The 17,743-nt window shown below is 41.6% G+C and overlaps 1 protein-coding gene across 1 annotated transcript in view; it reads left to right on the forward strand.

Annotated features, from left to right (window-relative positions):
* HPD (4-hydroxyphenylpyruvate dioxygenase) overlaps nt 1-17,743 on the forward strand; it is a 66,707-nt gene that overhangs the window by 28,477 nt on the left and 20,487 nt on the right. The window contains exons 3-4 of the mRNA XM_044290510.1: nt 16,639-16,805; nt 16,891-16,917. Coding sequence (XP_044146445.1) covers nt 16,680-16,805; nt 16,891-16,917 — 153 coding nt within the window. The 5' untranslated portion in view covers nt 16,639-16,679. The remainder of the gene's footprint in view (nt 1-16,638; nt 16,806-16,890; nt 16,918-17,743) is intronic.

Genomic DNA, 17,743 nt, shown 5'->3' on the forward strand with positions numbered 1-17,743 from the left:
CAACAGATAGACGGAACATGCCTAGCAACCCTATTTTAAGCACAGGTAAAAGTAGGCAGTACAGGGAACAAAACTGTGGAATTAAGGGGTAATTGAATACACAGTGAAAAGTTGAAATAGGGCCACCAAGGAGATATTAATCACCACAATCCAATACTCAAAAAATAAATAAATACGACAGTTATACTTTAAGAGGATAGTTGAATGCTATCTACGACATACAATAGACAACCACACAAAGGCTATATGCCAAAAGCCAGGTATGTGCAAGACATCAATCTATCCATGAGACAGATAACAGGCTTAGTCAGCATACCTTACAATGGCAGCCTTGTGCATGAGACATTCCAAACCAGCTCTCATCTGACTGAGAGCCAGTAAGCCTCAAAGTTACTTCAGATCTGTTGGATGGCTTGGGTGGACTTGCGCACCTAAATCAATATCATTAGGGTGACAAAAAGTTTTCTGATTGTTCTAACATAATATTCAATAACCTTTCTATACAGTTTTGTCATGTAAAAACTAATTTGCATAAACATGGGCATATGGGAAAGACATGAAAATGTGCGATCTACACTACTCATGAACAGCGCCATCTATTGGTTTCATAGTCTTATGACAAGACTATTAGACTATGAGTCTTATGACAAGACTATTAGTGTAGCCTTTTGCATGGAATATTTGCGATTAGAATATTCGCAATCTACACTACTCATGAACAGCGCCATCTATTGGATTAATAGTCTTGTCATAAGACTATGAAACCAATAGATGGTGCTGCTCATGAGTGATTACAAGCAGGGCAATAGTCCTCAGATACAACCTAGCAAGCTTATATTACCGCAAATAAAGTGCTAGAAGATGTGTGAATGATAGCAGCAATCCGATATACACCTCACTGTTAGAGCAGGCTATTATAGGCTAAGTGCTACACAGTGTGTGGACTCTGTTGAGCAGTGTGCCCCACTTACTAGTGCCCCAACAAGATGAACAGCGCCATCTATTGGTTTCATAGTCCTCTGACAAGACTAATAGTCTTGTCATAAGACTATGAAACCAATAGATGGCGCTGTTCATGAGTAGTGTAGATCGCACATTTTCATGTCTTTCCCATATGCCCATGTTTATGCAAATTAGTTTTTACATGACAAAACTGTATAGAAAGGTTATTGAATATTATGTTAGGACAATCAGAAAACTTTTTGTCACCCTAATGATATTGATCTAGGTGCGCAGGTCCACCCAATCCATCCAACAGATCTGAAGTAACTTTGAGGCTTACTGGCTCTCATTCAGATGAGAGCTAGTTTGGAATGTCTCATAGTGCACAAGGCTGCCATTGTAAGGTATGCTGACTCAGCCTGTCATCTGTCTCATGGATAGATTAATGGCTTGCATATACCTGGCTTTTGGCATATAGCCTTTGTGTGGTTGTCTATTGTATGTTGTAGATAATAGAAGTCCAAGACACATCCAGCCATCCTCTTAATACTGGTTCCAAACCATTTTGATGGGGTTTCTATCAATTTCTACCAGACACCCTCTCTTTTGAACCAGACACCCTCTCTTCTTCAGAGCATGGGGTACCTGGTTTGATGCTCGGGTCTCCTATTGACTTTCATTGTATTAAATTGTACTAAAGCACCGCAGTATTCGGCTGAGCACTCTGATGTGCCGAGCATAGCGATGCTCGAGCCGAACAGCAGTTCGGCCGAGCATGCTCGCTCAACATTACTAAAGCTATATCAGTACTGTACACCTTTAAACTAAAACAGACTGCAAGAGGCACTGGATATTTTGCAGTTGTCATTTTGTGATTCATTATGTAACACAAGCCCCATGTGTGGAGAAAACATTCCTTGGACAATGTAGCATTGTTATCTTTGATGCTTCTCTTCAGCAAAAGGTTTGTGGAACTTAAAATATATGTCTATACTCCATTAACTTTTAGCAGGGAAAGGGAAGATCTACCCACAGAAAGGCAAAAAAAAAAAATCCCTAAAAGAAAGTCCTTTGCAGTCATGTGAACCAGTCTGCTTGGATCAATAGCGACCAAGTATTTTATAGGGATTGTACTATTATAGATTATCTCCCTATTGGTTTAAATGGGCCCCATAGCAAATTTCTGAATCCCTCTCCTCCCCCCCCCCCCCCCAGATAATTCCCCTTTACCCCCTCCTCCCATGTAATCGCCCCTCCTGTGGCTTATCAAGATCACCCTCACTCACCATACAGCCCCTGCCCCATCAATCATATAACAAATATGCCTGAGTGCCTGAGGTTGTTAATCCCTATGTAGGCCTCCAGGTCCCCCACCAATCATCATGGTGAAAGGAGCTCAATGTTCCTGTAAGCCATGCATCCAATGGTGGATCATAATAGGGATGTTTTGGATGGAAGCCCCGGGCCCGACATCTCTGTGTTCGACCAATCACTACCCCAAATGCCCACATTACACAATGTATTGAGCAGCCCTGCAGCGGGTGCTGCAGTGTTCCCTCTAAACTGTGCTGTTACACAGCTTCTATAGTGCCCGATCTTCACTGCAGTCCCCACCTCCTCCCTCTTGCCAAGGTCAAAGGAGCAGTATGGCAAGAAGGAGGAGGCATGTAAGACTGCAGGTACCATCTAATACATGATCTGTACTCAGAGAGCTATCACTGTGTTGTCTGTGGTGTTACATTTGACTACGGGTGACATCTACTATGTCATTGGAACTGAGACTCTGAGTATAAATAATGTATTAGATGTTACCTGCAGTCATATGTAATGCCACAGATAACAGTTATAACTTTCTGAGTACAGATAATCTGGTAGATGTCACCTGCAGCAGGGGTGTAACTACCATAGCGGCAGACCATGCATCTGCTATGGGACCCAGGGCATCAGTCTTAGTTGGGATTTTCTCCTCTTCTACTGGAGGTGAAAACTTGGTCATGACTGTACCCTCTAAAGGAACAACTTTTAGCAAATGAGGCAATTGCCTGCTAGTTAGTGGTAAAGAGCGCTGCTATTATATGCAGTGACCTCCATCACTGTATGGGGAGCGGTGATCTCTATCCCCATACTGATTTGTTGTTTGCCGGCAGCAGATTGTGGTTAAACAGCTCAATCTGCCACCAGCAAATTATGATTTTTTTTTTTAAACGTTTGCTTGTTCATTGGGTAATCGGTGGCAGTATTACAGTGCCAGATCACCACTAACAACCGTTACTACAAATGCTTGTCAGCGATGATGTGGCCGACAGTCGGCCAGTGTAATACTGGCTTCACCTAATTTAACGCTGGGTTCAGACCTGAGCGTACTTGAACGTACGCTCTGTATGCGCGATTGTACAGGCGTTTGCAATCGCGCATACAGAGACAAGCGAACGCCCATTGTCGCGCGTTCCCGCTGAAGTCTATGTACGGGAACGTGCGTCAAGACGCCCCAAAGAAGCTCCTGTACTTCTTGGGGCATCGGGCATTTTACAGCGCGATCGTACGTGCTGTAAAACGCTCAGGTGAGAACCATTCCCATAGGGAATCATTGGTTCTTGCCTGTTGAGCGTTTTACAGCGCGTAGGAACGTGCTGTAAAACGCTCAGGTCTGAACCCAGCCTCAGACTTCTCACTGTGGGGCGGGGCCTCCTGTGACTGCGGCTGTAGCTTATGATGGGGGGCCTCAGTGAAGGAGGGATGGTGCCGAGGGACAGGGTTATTCACCCTGTTCCTTCGCTCTTGGTAGGAGTGGTCTGGTGGTGCTCACTGCATAGAGGGGAAGTCCGAGTCCAGACAAAGTGGAGATAGGAAGCACATGCTAGATCTTCTTTTCCAAGGGACCTTAACCCCTCAAGGACACATGACGTACCGGTACGGCATGTTTCCCGAGTCCTTAAGAACACATGACGTACTGGTACGTCATCAGTTTAAAACGCGATTGCGGCGCGGCGGGGGTTAATCGGAACAGGATGCCCGAAATCATTCAGTGGGCATCCTGTCACAACGCCGGGGGGGTACACTCGTCTGCTCAGTTGTGGCAGACGGGGAAAGTTCCCATGGCAACAGGACGCCTTCTCAGGCATCCTGCTGTCCATGGTGCTGAACAGATCTGTGCTAAAAGCATAGATCTGTTCAGACAAAGTGTAAGTAAAATACAGTGCAGTACACTATATAGTGTACTGTACTGTATTATACAGACATCAGACCCACTGGATCTTCAAGAACCAAGTAGGTCTGTGTCAAAAAAATGCAAAAAAAAAGTGAAAAAAGGAAAGATAAAAAAACACATTTATCACTGAATAAAAATAAAAAAAATAAAAAACACTACACATATTCGGTATCGCCGCGTCTGTAACGACTTGATCTATAAAACGGTCATGTTACTTTCCTCGCACGGTGAACGCCATAAAAATAAAGAAAATAAAAACTATGAGGAAATTGAAATTTTGCCCACCTTACTTCCCAAAAAAGGTAATAAAAGTGATTAAAAAAGTGGCATGTACTCCAAAATAGTACCAATCAAACCGTCACCTCATCCCGCAAAAAATGAGCCCCTACATGAAACAATTGCCCAAAAAATATAATAAAATATGGGTCTCAGACTATGGAGACACTATAACATGATTTTTTTTTTGTTTCAAAAATGATATTATTGTGTAAAACTTACATAAATAAAAAAAGTATACATATTAGGTATCGCCGCATCCGTATCGACCAGCTCTATAATAATATCACATGACCTAACCCCTCAGATGAACACCGTAAAAAATAAAAAATAAAAATTGTGCTAAATAAACTGTCACCTTACATCACAAAATGTGTAATAGCAAGCGATCAAAAAGTCATATGCACCCCAAAATAGTGCCAATCAAACAGTCATCTCATCCCTCAAAAATCATACCCTACCCAAGACAATCGACCAAAAACTAAAAAAACATGATTTTTTTTGTTTCAAAAATGAAATCATTGTGTAAATTACATAAATAAATTAAAGTATACATATTAGGTATCGCCGCATCCGTATCGACCGGCTCTATAAAAATATCACATGACCTAACCCCTCAGATGAACACCGTAAAAAAATTAAAATAAAAACGGTGTAAAAAAAGCAATTTTTTGTCATCTTCCGTCACAAAAAGTGTAATAGCAAGCAATCAAAAAGTAATATGCACCCCAAAATAATGCCAATCAAACTGTCATCTCATCCCACAAAAATGAGACCCTACCTAAGATAATCGCCCAAAAACTGAAAAAACTATGGCTTTCAGACTATGGAGACACTAAAACATGATTTCTTTTTTGTTTCAAAAATGAAAAACGTACAAAAATAAAAAAATTGTATACATATTAGGTATCGCCGCGTCCGTGCCAAAAAAGCTATTTCTTGTTACCTTGCCTCACAAAAAGTGTAATATAGAGCAATCAAAAATCATATGTACCCTAAACTAGTACCAACAAAACTGCCACCCTATCCCGTAGTTTCTAAAATGGGGTCACTTTTTTGGAGTTTCTACTCTAGGAGTGCATCAGGGGGGCTTCAAATGGGACATGGTGTCCAAAAAAAACTGTCTAGCAAAATCTGCCTTCCAAAAACCGTATGGCATTCCTTTCCTTCTGCGCCCTGCCGTGTGCCCGTACAGCAGTTTACGACCACATATGGGGTGTTTCTGTAAACTACAGAATCAGGGCCATAAATAATGAGTTTTGTTTGGCTGTTAACCATTGCTTTGTAACTAGAAAAAAAAAAAAAAAAAGGAAAATCTGCCCAAAAAGTGAAATTTTGAAGTTGTATCTCTATTTTCCATTAATTCTTGTGGAACACCTAAAGGGTTAATGACGTTTGTAAAAATCAGTTTTGAATACCTTGAGGGGCATAGTTTCTTAGATGGTGTAACTTTTTTTGAGTTTCTACTCTAGGGGTGCATCAGGGGGGCTTCAAATGGGACATGGTGTAAAAAAAAACAGTCTAGCAAAATCTGCTTTCCAAAAACCGCATCAGGGGAGCTTCAAATGGGACATGGTGTAAATAAAAACAGTCTAGCAAAATCTGCTTTCCAAAAAAACGGTTTTTGAAAAGCAGATTTTGCTAGACTGCGCCCTGCTGTGTGCCCATACAGCAGTTTACGACTACATATGGGGTGTTTCTGTAAACTACAGAATCAGGGCCAGAAATAATGAGTTTTGTTTGGCTGTTAACCCTTGCTTTGTAACTGGAAAAAAATATTAAAATGGAAAATCTGTCAAAAAAGTTAAATTTTGAAATTGTATCTTGATTTTCCATTAATTCTAGTGGAACACCTAAAGGGTTAACAACGTTTGTAAAATCAGTTTTGAATACCTTGAGGGGTGTAGTTTCTAGAATGGGGTCATTGGGGTGGTTTCTATCATGTAAGCTTCACAAAGTGACTTCAGACCTGAACTGGTCCTTAAAAAGTTGGTTTTTGAACATTTCTGAGAAATTTCAAGATTTACTTCTAAACTTCTAAGCCTTGTAATGTCCCCCAAAAATAAAATGTCATTCCCAAAATGATCCTAACATGAAGAAGACATATTGGAAATGTAAAGTAATAACTATTTTTGTATGAATTAATATGTATTATAGAAGTAGAGAAATTGAAACTTGGAAATTTGCAAATTTTTCCCAACTTTTAAGTTCGGTTCCTATAATGTGAACGGACTTAATGAACCCGCTAAGCGCAATCAAATCTTGTATAGTATGCATAAACAAAGGGTCTCGATAGCTCTTTTGCAGGAGACTCACTTTAAGACTGGACATGTGCCCTCCTGCAAAAGCAGATATTATACACGACCTGGTCGCACTGAACTCACTCGGAGTCCAAATCTCGGGGTGTGTCCATTGCCGTCCATAAATCAGTACCTTGTAAAATTTGGGTTTGGTAGGATTCACACACTTAAAATGAATATTCTCCCTCGTATCTTATACCTATTTCGCACCATCCCCATACCCCTCCCGAACACCTTCTTTAAGACTTTGAGGTCTATGTTCCTTAAATTTATCTGGGCCGGATCCTCCCCTAGACTGGGGATGATGTTTTTATCACGGGGTAGGCCAAGGGGAGGCGCGGGGGTCCCAGATTTATCTAACTACTTTATCTACGGTCCTTGCGAGGGGCTCCCTTCAGCCACTCTCCCCTTTCCCGGAGGGGACATCTAAAGGGGCATTAGCTTAAGAGACTTCCTGTCCTCCTTAGGCCCCATTAACACTCTATCTAGAGACCTCACCCCATTTGAGGCGTTGTGTACCCAAACTCCCCCCCCCCCCCACTCATTTAGTGTCTCTGGTCTACGGGCTACTCCAGGGGAAGGACGACTCCATCTCCGATCTACCCTTTGTAAGGGTTTGGGAAAGAGAATTGGGGAAATCTTTTTCTTCTGACCTATGGGAGAAGGCATTCGAGTTATCTCATAAGTCTTCTATAAGCTGTGGACTCCAGGAGAAGAATTTTAAGTTTATGTCCAGGTGGTATAGGACCCCGGTCCTTCTGCATTCTTTCTTTCCTACCTGCCCTAGCTCTTGTTGGAGATGTGGTCGTGAGGAGGGTAGCATGCTCCATATTCGGTGGTCCTGTATCAAAATCACTCCTTTTTGGGGAGCTATTAATGATCTGTATGACATGGTTAGCAGTAGCTCCTCCAGATGGACCCCTGAGGGCGCTTTGCTCTCCATGTTTCCTGGCTCTATCTCCACATTGAAAAAGGGTCTCCTGAGATTCTTTGTTCAAGCATCACGCCTGGTTATCCCTAGATTCTGGAAATCGACTCCCCCCCTCTCCCTAGGGACTGGCTTATCACTTTTGATAAAATCTTCAGAATGGAGGAGCTCTGGGCGGAGGACATAGGTAACTCCACTAAGTTTTTAAAGATTTGGACTCCTTGGATCTTGTTGAAGGGTTCTCCTGAGTTTAACACGTGGCTAAATAGAGATGTCACCAGTCCCTAGAGGGATTACACCTTTCATGCAGATGTCATTTTCTTCACCTGCTCCATTAGCAGCGCCTATACTAGTGAGTACTTCACTTACGGTCCGTGAAGCCTAGGATTTGCTCCGCACGGTTCTTTAAACCTCTGCTGGTATTATCAGGGTTCCCCTCCCCCCTCCCCTCTTTTCCCTCCTGTCCGTCTGTGGTCTTGTCCTTGTATATGTCTTCTGTTGTGTAGTATACGTTTGAGCTTTATATCCATATATTCTCCCGTAACTGGGATCTTGTGATTCCTTTACAATGGAAGCTGGGTTCCCGAGTTATATTCTGGTACTCATTTTATTACAATGAATCTACGTACATGTATTGTGATTGTCTGAAAGTGTACACTGCTGTACACAGCCTCCATTTGTAATCGGGCTGTTTTCATTGTATTGCTACTATATTGGCTCTTCTAATAAAAGAATTTGAACCACAGAAAAGAACAACATAACAAACAGAACAATCAAAACCAGTCATGCTGAGAGTAAGTAATAGATAGCGTTGGATATAGTCTAAACAAACTGGATATACAGTGGATATAAAAAGTCTACACACCCCTGTTAAAATGTCAGGTTTGTGTGCTGTAAAAAAATGAGACAAAGATAAATCATTTCAGAACTTTTTCCACCTTTAATGTGACCTATAAACTATACCACTCAATTGAAAAACAAACTGAAATCTTTTAGGTAGAGGGAAGAAAAAAATATGCAACCATATAATTTAATTTTTATAAGTGTGCACACCCTTAAACTAATACTTTGTTGAAGCACCTTTTGATTTTATTACAGTACTCAGTCTTTTTGGGTACGAGTCTATCAGCATGGCACATTTTGACTTGGCAAGATTTGCCTACTCTTCTTTGCAAAAACACTCCAATCTGTCAGATTGCGAGGGCATCTCCTGTGCACAGCCCTCTTCAGATTACCCCACAGATTTTCAATCGGATTCAGGTCTGGGCTGGGCCATTCCAAAATTTTAATCTTCTTCTGGTGAAGCCATTCCTTTGTTGATTTGGATGTATGCTTTGGGTCGTTGTCATGCTGAAAGATGAAGTTCCTCTTCATGTTCAGCTTTCTAGCAGAAGCCTGAAGGTTTTGTGCCAATATTGATTGGTATTTGGAACTGTTCATAATTCCCTCTAACTTAACTAAGGCCCCAGTTTCAGCTGAAGAAAAACGGCCCCAAATCATGATGCTGCCACCACCATGCTTCACTGTGGGTATGGTGTTGTTTTGGTGATGAGTAGTGTTGTTTTCGCACCAAACATATCTTTTGGAATTATGGGCAAAAAGTTCAACCTTGGTTTCATCAGACCATAACACCTTTTCCCACATGCTTTTGAGAGACTTTAGATGTGTTCTTGCAAAATGTAGCCTGGCTTGGATATTTTTCTTCGTAAGAAAAGGCTTTCGTCTTGCCACTCTACCCCATAGCCCAGACATATGAAGAATACGGGAGATTGTTGTCACATGTACCACACAGCCAGTACTTGCCAGATATTCCTGCAGCTCCTTTAATGTTGCTGTAGGCCTCTTGGTAGCCTCCCAGACCAGTTTTCTTCTCGTCTTTTCATCAATTTTGGAGGGACGTCCAGTTCTTGGTAATGTCACTGTTGTGCCATATTTTCTCCACTTGATGATGACTGTCTTCACTGTGTTCCATGGTATATCTAATGCCTTGGAAATTCTTTTGTACCCTTCTCCTGACTGATACCTTTTAACAATGAGATCCCTCTGATGCTTTGGAAGCTCTCTGTGGATCATGGCTTTTGCTGTGGGATAAGACTACAAAAATTTCTGAAAAGACCAACTAGAGCAGCTGAACTTTATATGGGGTTAATCAGATGCACTTTAAATGATGGCATGTGTATGCTGACTCCTATTTAACATGATTTTGAATGTGATTGCTTAATTCTGAACACAGCTACATCCCCAGTTATAAGAGGGTGTGCACACTTATGCAACCACATTATTGTATTTTTTGTTTTGTTTTTTCCCCTCCACCTAAAAGATTTCAGTTTGTTTTTCAATTGAGTGGTACAGTTTATAGGTCACATTAAAGGTGGAAAAAGTTCTTAAATAATTTATCTTTGTCTCATTTTTTTATGACATGACATCACAATGCTACTTCAGGAAGAATCTCAGTAGATCCAAAGTCGATTTGTTCAAAAACTTCATTTTTAATGCTGTTTTGTACAGCATTAAAATGTATTGGCTCCGTGGAGACAAAGTTCATCTCGTCCGAAGTCACATGAGACTTCGGGGAATTACTACTGTATTCCTATCTGCGTATTTAAAAACATTTTAAAATAAGAATCAGAAGTGTGCTTTGGTACCAAGATACCAGCCAGTACCAAAACCCACTTTGGATTCCTATTTAAAATGTTTTTAAATACGCAGATAGGAATACAGTAGTAATTCACCAAAGTCTTGCACAACTTAGGGCGAGACAAAGTTTGGCTCCTCAGATGCCAATACATTTTAATGCTGTACGTAAACAGCATTAAAAACAACGTTTTTGAACGAATTGACCTTCGATTCACTCAAGCCTACTTATGTCTGTGTAGCCTACAGTCTTGGTTTTGGCTCACATAATCACTGATGGAAATCACTGGCCAAAACACTATTGTCTGAATGAGGCTTTACACCTCGTGCCCATGACAGTATCCCAAATCGTGGATACACAAAACACAGATCCCAATAATTTTTTGGGGGACTTCTGTAGAAATGGCCTATCTTTGTTCACAAAATGGAAAAGAATAGGACTTGTTCTATTTTCTTGTGGGGTTGCGGAACGGGCATATAGCTATAGACAGGACACGGTGTACTGTCTGCATCTTTTGTGGCCCCATTGAAAGGAATGGGTCCTCATCCGTTCCACAAAAAATGCGGCTCGAACACTACGGTCGTGTTCGGTCGTATTTTTCGCTTTATAAGACGCACTTTTCCCCCCAAAAGTGGGGTGAAAATTGCAGTGCGTCTTGTAAAGTGAATGGTGCAATTTTTACATTGCTGACACTGATACATCTCCGACTGCTATGCTGCACAGCGCGGCCTGCGATGTATCAGAGCTTTATCACGCGGGGTGGGAGGAGGGGCTGGAGGCCGGTAACTGCTGTTGCACTCACGGTGAGGCCCGGTGCAGTCACTGTACTCCATTACACCGGGCCCTGCTCACAGCAGTCTTCAGATGTAAAGTCTAGTCATGTAATCCTCAATCCTGCTTTGTTAAACTATGGTAATCGTCTGTAGTAGTACTCACTATCAAACTATCAGGCAGACCGGCAGCGTAAAGGCACTTACTCATGCTCCTGCTCCTCCCACTTCCACCCATAACAGTGTCATCCACAGATCCCCCCATAATAGTGTCATCCACAGATATTCCCATAGCAGTGTATCATCCACAGACCCCCCCCATAACAGTGTCATCCACAGATCCCCCCATAACAGTGTCATGCACAGCTCCCCCCATAGCAGTGCTATCATCCACAGATCTCTCATAACAGTGCTTCATCCACAGATCCCCCATAACAGTGTCATCCACAGATCACCCATAATAGTGTCATTCACAGACCACCTTTAGTTTAAAACCCACCAAAAGCACACCCTTTGGTTCAGAATATTTTTAGGTGTGTCTTATCATTACGTGCGTCTTATAAAGTGAAAAGTACGGTATATGACTTCTGCCCTTTTTTTTTATCCACTTCTGGTTTAATATGGCCCAATATGTTGCATTAGTACACTCTATGGAGCAGTAAGGAAGAGGTTTTATGACATTTTGTGGCTCTGAAATGATGTTTAGGAGGTATGAATCAGTGGACAAACCTGGCATCCTTGTGCCATACATAATGAAAAATGTAAGATACTAGAAAGTGCCTCACGTACAGACGGCATTACTAACAGGCAATAATCTAACAGACTGCAGCGACCTTGCTGCTGACACAGGAATCACCACTTTAAAGAGAAAACTATGCAACATGCCCTATTAATGTGTTTCATGGTTTGTTATAGCCTCTGACGTCTAAAATACGATCATATGATGTTGTGGACATCTGTACTACACACAGGCTGCACTGCATGCATCTAGCTTTGTAAGTTCATTATTGTTATATTTTTTGTTTAGTGCATATTTGTTATCATCTTTGTGTGTTTTTAGATTTTAATACTTTTATATTTACATATATTTTATGTTTTTGTATCGGAACAAACCAAACTCTGCTTTGGCCCCACGCCCCTCTTCACTATCCAATGGGCTTTTTATTGCAGATAACACCCCCTATGAAAATCATTAGAAGACATGCACATGCAGACCGCTTACCATTTCTAGTAACCTCTGATTTTCTTTTCTCTGCAATATTTTATCACTGGCACTTCTCAAATAGCTTGCAGCTGGTGAGGCTTTGGAACATAGCAGATTTGAATAAATAGCTCTGCAACTGTATCGTCCCTAGGCCTCATATATGTACTGTAGTTTATAGTCCAGAAACCGTGGATCCACAAAATACGGATACTGGCTGCATGCATCCCGCAATCGCTGTGGACCACATTGTCAAAATGCCTATTCTTGATTGCAAAATGGACAAGAATTGGACATATTCCTACTGCTGGAACCCCCACCAATCACAAGAACGGGGGCCCTGTAACCCCCTGCAGGTCCCTTGCAGCACCCCTAAAGTTTATTCATTTCTATGGGAGTTCCAGACATAGCCAAGCGTCTATGTGAATAACTTTGTAGACTACCATCGTATGAATGTAGCCTTAGGCTGAGTTCACACAGGCGAGATTTCCGCACGGGTGCAATGCGGGAGGTGAACGCATTGCACCCGCACTGAATCTGGACCCATTAATTTCTATGGGGCTGTGCACATGAGCGGTGATTTTCACGCATCACTTATGCGTTGCGTGAAAATTGCAGCATGCTCTATATTGTGCTTTTATCACGCAACGCAGGCCCCATAGAAGTAAATGGGGCTGAGTGAAAATCGCAAGCATCCGCAAGCAAGTGCGGATGCAGTGCGATTTTCACGCATGGTTGCTAAGATGACAGTCTATTCACTGTATTATTTTCCTTTATAACATGGTTATAAGGGAAAATAATAGCATTCTTTAATACAGAATGCTTAGTAGGTGGTCAATTGAGGGTTAAAAAATCAAAAATAATTAACTCACCTTCTCCTCTTGATCGAGTAGCTGCCTGTCTCTTCTTACTTCTTTAATCATGAGCTGCCGGCTAAAGGACCTGTGGTGACGTCATATCACATGGTCCAATCACATGATCCATGTTATAAGGGAAAATAATAACATCTACACACCACCGAACCCAAACCTGAACTTCTGTGAAGAAGTTCGGGTCTGGGTACCACAGTCAGTTTTTTTATCACGTGTGTGCAAAACGCATTGCACCCACACGGAACGCAATCGCAGTCAAAACTGACTGCAATTAGGTACCTACTCGCGCGGGTTTGCCGCAACGCATACGGACCTTATCCGGACACGCTCGTATGAACTCAGCCTTAGGCCTCATGCACACGGACGTTTTTTTTTAGCGGTCCGCAAAAACGTTTTTCGTTGTTCCGTGATCCGTGTCCGTTTTTTATTTCCGTGGGTCTTCCTTGATTTTTGGAGGATCCACGGACATGAAAATGAAAAAAAAATCTAAGTCAAGTTTGCCTGTGAAATGATAGAAAAAAATAGGACAGGTCATATTTTTTTCACGGGCTGGAAACACGGATCACGGACGCCAAACGGAGCATTTTTCAATTTTTCAACGGACCCTTTAAAAGTCAATGGGTCCGCGGAAAAAAACGGAAAACGGAACAACGGCCACGGATGCACACAATGGTCGTGTGCATGAGGCCTTAGGGTGCTGCCACAGGTTTAGGGGTTTTGAAGCCAAAATCAAGTGTGCATCATAACAGGGAAAATGGTATTAACAGAAGATACAACATTCCCACTTTTTTGAATTTACTCCTGGCTCCCATAACTGAATCGAAAAATCTGAATGAGTGGCAGCACATATGGGCGTTTCTGCACCATATCCACAACTTCTAACAGCAGTTTTTGGTAAGGATTTTATGCAGTTTTGCTGCAGATATCACCCTTCATTGTAAAAGGGTGAAATCCACAGCTAAAACCGCAAACATAATTGACATGCTGTGTCACTTTTCTCACATAAAAAATCTGCAAAGTGTACATGAGATTTTTGTAATCTCATACACTTTGCTGGTACTGTACTACACTGTGGTTTTTCCACACACAAATCTGCATGAAAAAATCACACATGTTCCACAACGTGTGCTGGTGGCCTAAGGGTGCCTGCACACGGTGCGGATTATGGGCGTTTTTCCTCACAGGTTTTATGTGGAAAAACTGTAACGTAATATAGTACCATCAGAGTACATGAGATAACACATATTTCATCTACATTTAGGGGATCATTTACTAAGAGTGACGTACCAGCCCTTCCTCTTCCCCTCCCGCTTTTTTTTAGACCTAGTGTGAGAGAGGAACAGTCACGGATTGAGACACAACTAACCATTGCGCTGCAATCTCCACCATAAATACGCCTAATAAAGGCATCTCCATAACTTTGGCACATCCAGCACCAGTTCTAAATGTAAGACGGCTTCCTTCCTGGCTTATATTTAGACCATTTTCTACGCCTAAAACAGTCGTAGAAAATGATGAATGAGATGCACCAGAAATGCGCCTAATATAGGCATATTTCTGGATAATAAATTACCCCCTTGTTTTTTTTCATAGGTACAGAAATTAACCTACTCTGTGGAGTTGTAGTGGTTTCTTGTGCGGATTCCACCGTTTTCAATGGAAGGATGAGATCTGTGGAAAATCTGCTTTAAATCTACTTCAAAAACCACATAAAAACCATACCTTTGCATTTGAAATGATCTAACAAAGCCAATTATTTTAAACTTTGTCAGTGGGCCGCAAATAGTGTGTTTTTTACGCTTTTGGTCATTTTATATAGAATATCTCAGGAACGGGGGTCTCACAGTGAACATAAGAGCACACCAGTGATGCATGGCATCATCTCCTTTCACTGCTATGGCACTTCGGAAAATAGCTAAGTGAACGTCCCAGAGAGGAGTCCTGCACCTATTGGATATTTATGGTACATCCTCTGTATATATGCCATAAAGGTCCCAGATGGGAAAAGCCCTTTAATGTAGTAATAGCACATAGATAATAAACATTGTAAAACTGAAACCTAATGCACATGGATACATATAAGGATAGCGAACAGTGATGTCACTGAACAGAGAATAAACTCTGCCGTTCCCTTATGTGGCGGAGGATTCATAGGGCAGGCGCAACTGCAGCCTCATCGCTCCATGGGGCACGTTTACTATAGACTATATATATGACTCCTCCTGAGGACACAGAATGGCGAAACGTACGTCGAGGAGATAACATCCACCTATCCTGACTCTTTCTGGTACGATCTTTACTCTGTCTCTGGTTACCTTTTTTTTTAGGATATTTGTATTTTACCATATTATCCTTGATGCTGCTCAAGGACGGGGGCGCATTGTCTTGGCACTGAGCGACATTCAGAGGGTGGTTACTCCCATCTGGCTCGTACACATATTCAGTCCATAGCACCTCCCTTCCCTGGTACTAGCATTTTCCCATAGACTTTTCACCTTTAGAGCGGTATACATTGTTGTTATAAATTGGACATATTCACTACATGCTTATTCGTTATCATGTGTAATATTATTATTCAGATTATGTTTAAGTTGTGATTATTTTGAATAAAGACTACAAATTTTTAAACCCATGGGATGTGTATTTACTCTTTTCAGTGTGGTATACGTTTACTATAGAGCAGGAATGGCCACCCTGCGGCTCTCCAGGTGTTGTAAAACTACAATTCCCACCATGCCCTGCTGTAGGCTGATAGCTGTAGGCAGTCTGGGCATGCTGGTAGTTGCAGTTTTACAACATCTGGAAAGCCACAGGTTGGCCATCCCTGCTATAGAGTATGCACTGCCAAGGACTGGTCCTTTGCACCGCAATCTGCAACTTTTCCCCGCTTACGCCAGGTCTAAAAAAGTGGGTGTGGCATGGGCGGGGAAGGGGGCTACGCCTGTGTTAGGGGAGCCATCACATATGACAGTCAGTCATCCCTAGTAGTGACACGAGGGACCCTAACAGCTCAGTGATATGTGCAGGACATCCTGTGGCCACATGTGTTGCTTCCAACTGGCATTTTTCAGCAGGATAATGCTCATCTACACCAAGAGGTCCCAGGAGTGTCTCTGACAGATTGTAACTCTTCCCTGGCCTGCCCAGTTGACAGATTTGGGACCAGCTGGAATGCCAGTTTACAGGATCTAAAGGCCCAGCTGCAACATATGTGGGCAAATGTGCCACAGGGTACTATACAAAACCTGTATGCCTCCATGACCAACCATATCTATCCAGGCTAGAGGAGGCCCAACAGGTTACTAGGGGCTCCTTTCTATTCAGTTTTCCTCAATAAACATATCCTTCCTCTCTAATATCGTAATCACTTACATATATGATCATTACATTCACACATAAAAAGCTTCATTCAGTTCCAACAACTCCTTCTTGGTACATTATTTTGTTTTCTGTCAATGTGTGTATATATATTTTCCATATGATCTTATTTGTTGGCCATTTCAAAGTTAACAGACATTATGCAATAGCCACATCATCTGCAAGGATTATGGTGCCTCATATTACAAAGGGTGAGGAGGAGCACACATGGGATGTCCTAGCTCCCAAGACCTATATGAGGTGTCTGCAGCATCAGTCCTGGCACATCACTACTTCTCACTATCTATCAACCATGGTAAGTTTTTAGTATTTGTATATATACTGAATAACTATGGATACATTTCCTACAAAACTGATTTTTGTGTTGGTCTCTTTTCTAGACATCATATACTGACAGAGGAGAAAAGGTATTTATATTAATACTGATATGTTGACGTGGAGGACTTATTCTATGTAAAAGTGATGTTATTATCCTTGAATCTGTTACTTATATAGATACTATATGTGAGTTTAATATAAAACACATAGTATAAAAAATACATCATGATGTTTGAGCGTATAATACTGCTGCATAACTAGGGGAAAATGCACAATTCACTAATTTTATCTACAGGGACACAGCTAAATGAATAGGAGCATATTCACACTACCTTTTTTAGGGAGCATTCGCGCAAGTTTTTGCTGGTAAATTTCTGTTCATGCATTTTGCAGCTTTTTTGGCACCTGCACTTTTTGCTGTGTTTTTTGGCTGTGAAACCTCTAACTCCAGATGTTAGTTGAAGGTCTATGGGAAATATGAAACACAGGACACACAAGTGTTTTTTTTGCTCCAGGTGTTTTTGTTAATTAGGTTTGTTTTTCTGGCTTCTTTTTTTTAAAACAAAGCATGCTATAAATCTTGGCATTTTTAGATCACATTCTCTATAGGGAAAAAAATGGCTGCAGAAAATGACTTGCGTGAAGATTTTCATTGCAGATTTTAGCCTTTGCCATGCAGAGTGGAGTCTGCATACAAACAGCATTTCAGTGTAAATTTTTTTTATTCTATGTAAATCTGCAGCATTTCAATCACATTTGGCTGTAGTCTTTTAGAGCAGGGATGCTCATCCTGCGGCCCTCCAGCTGTTGTAAAACTACAACTCCCACCATGTCCTGCTGTAGGCTGATAGCTGTAGTCCGGGCATCCTGTGAGTTGTAGTTATACAACAGCTGGAGGGCCGCAGGTTGGGCATC

Source organism: Bufo gargarizans, chromosome 1 (genome assembly GCF_014858855.1).
Source record: "Bufo gargarizans isolate SCDJY-AF-19 chromosome 1, ASM1485885v1, whole genome shotgun sequence".
Classification (NCBI taxonomy): Eukaryota; Metazoa; Chordata; class Amphibia; order Anura; family Bufonidae; genus Bufo; species Bufo gargarizans.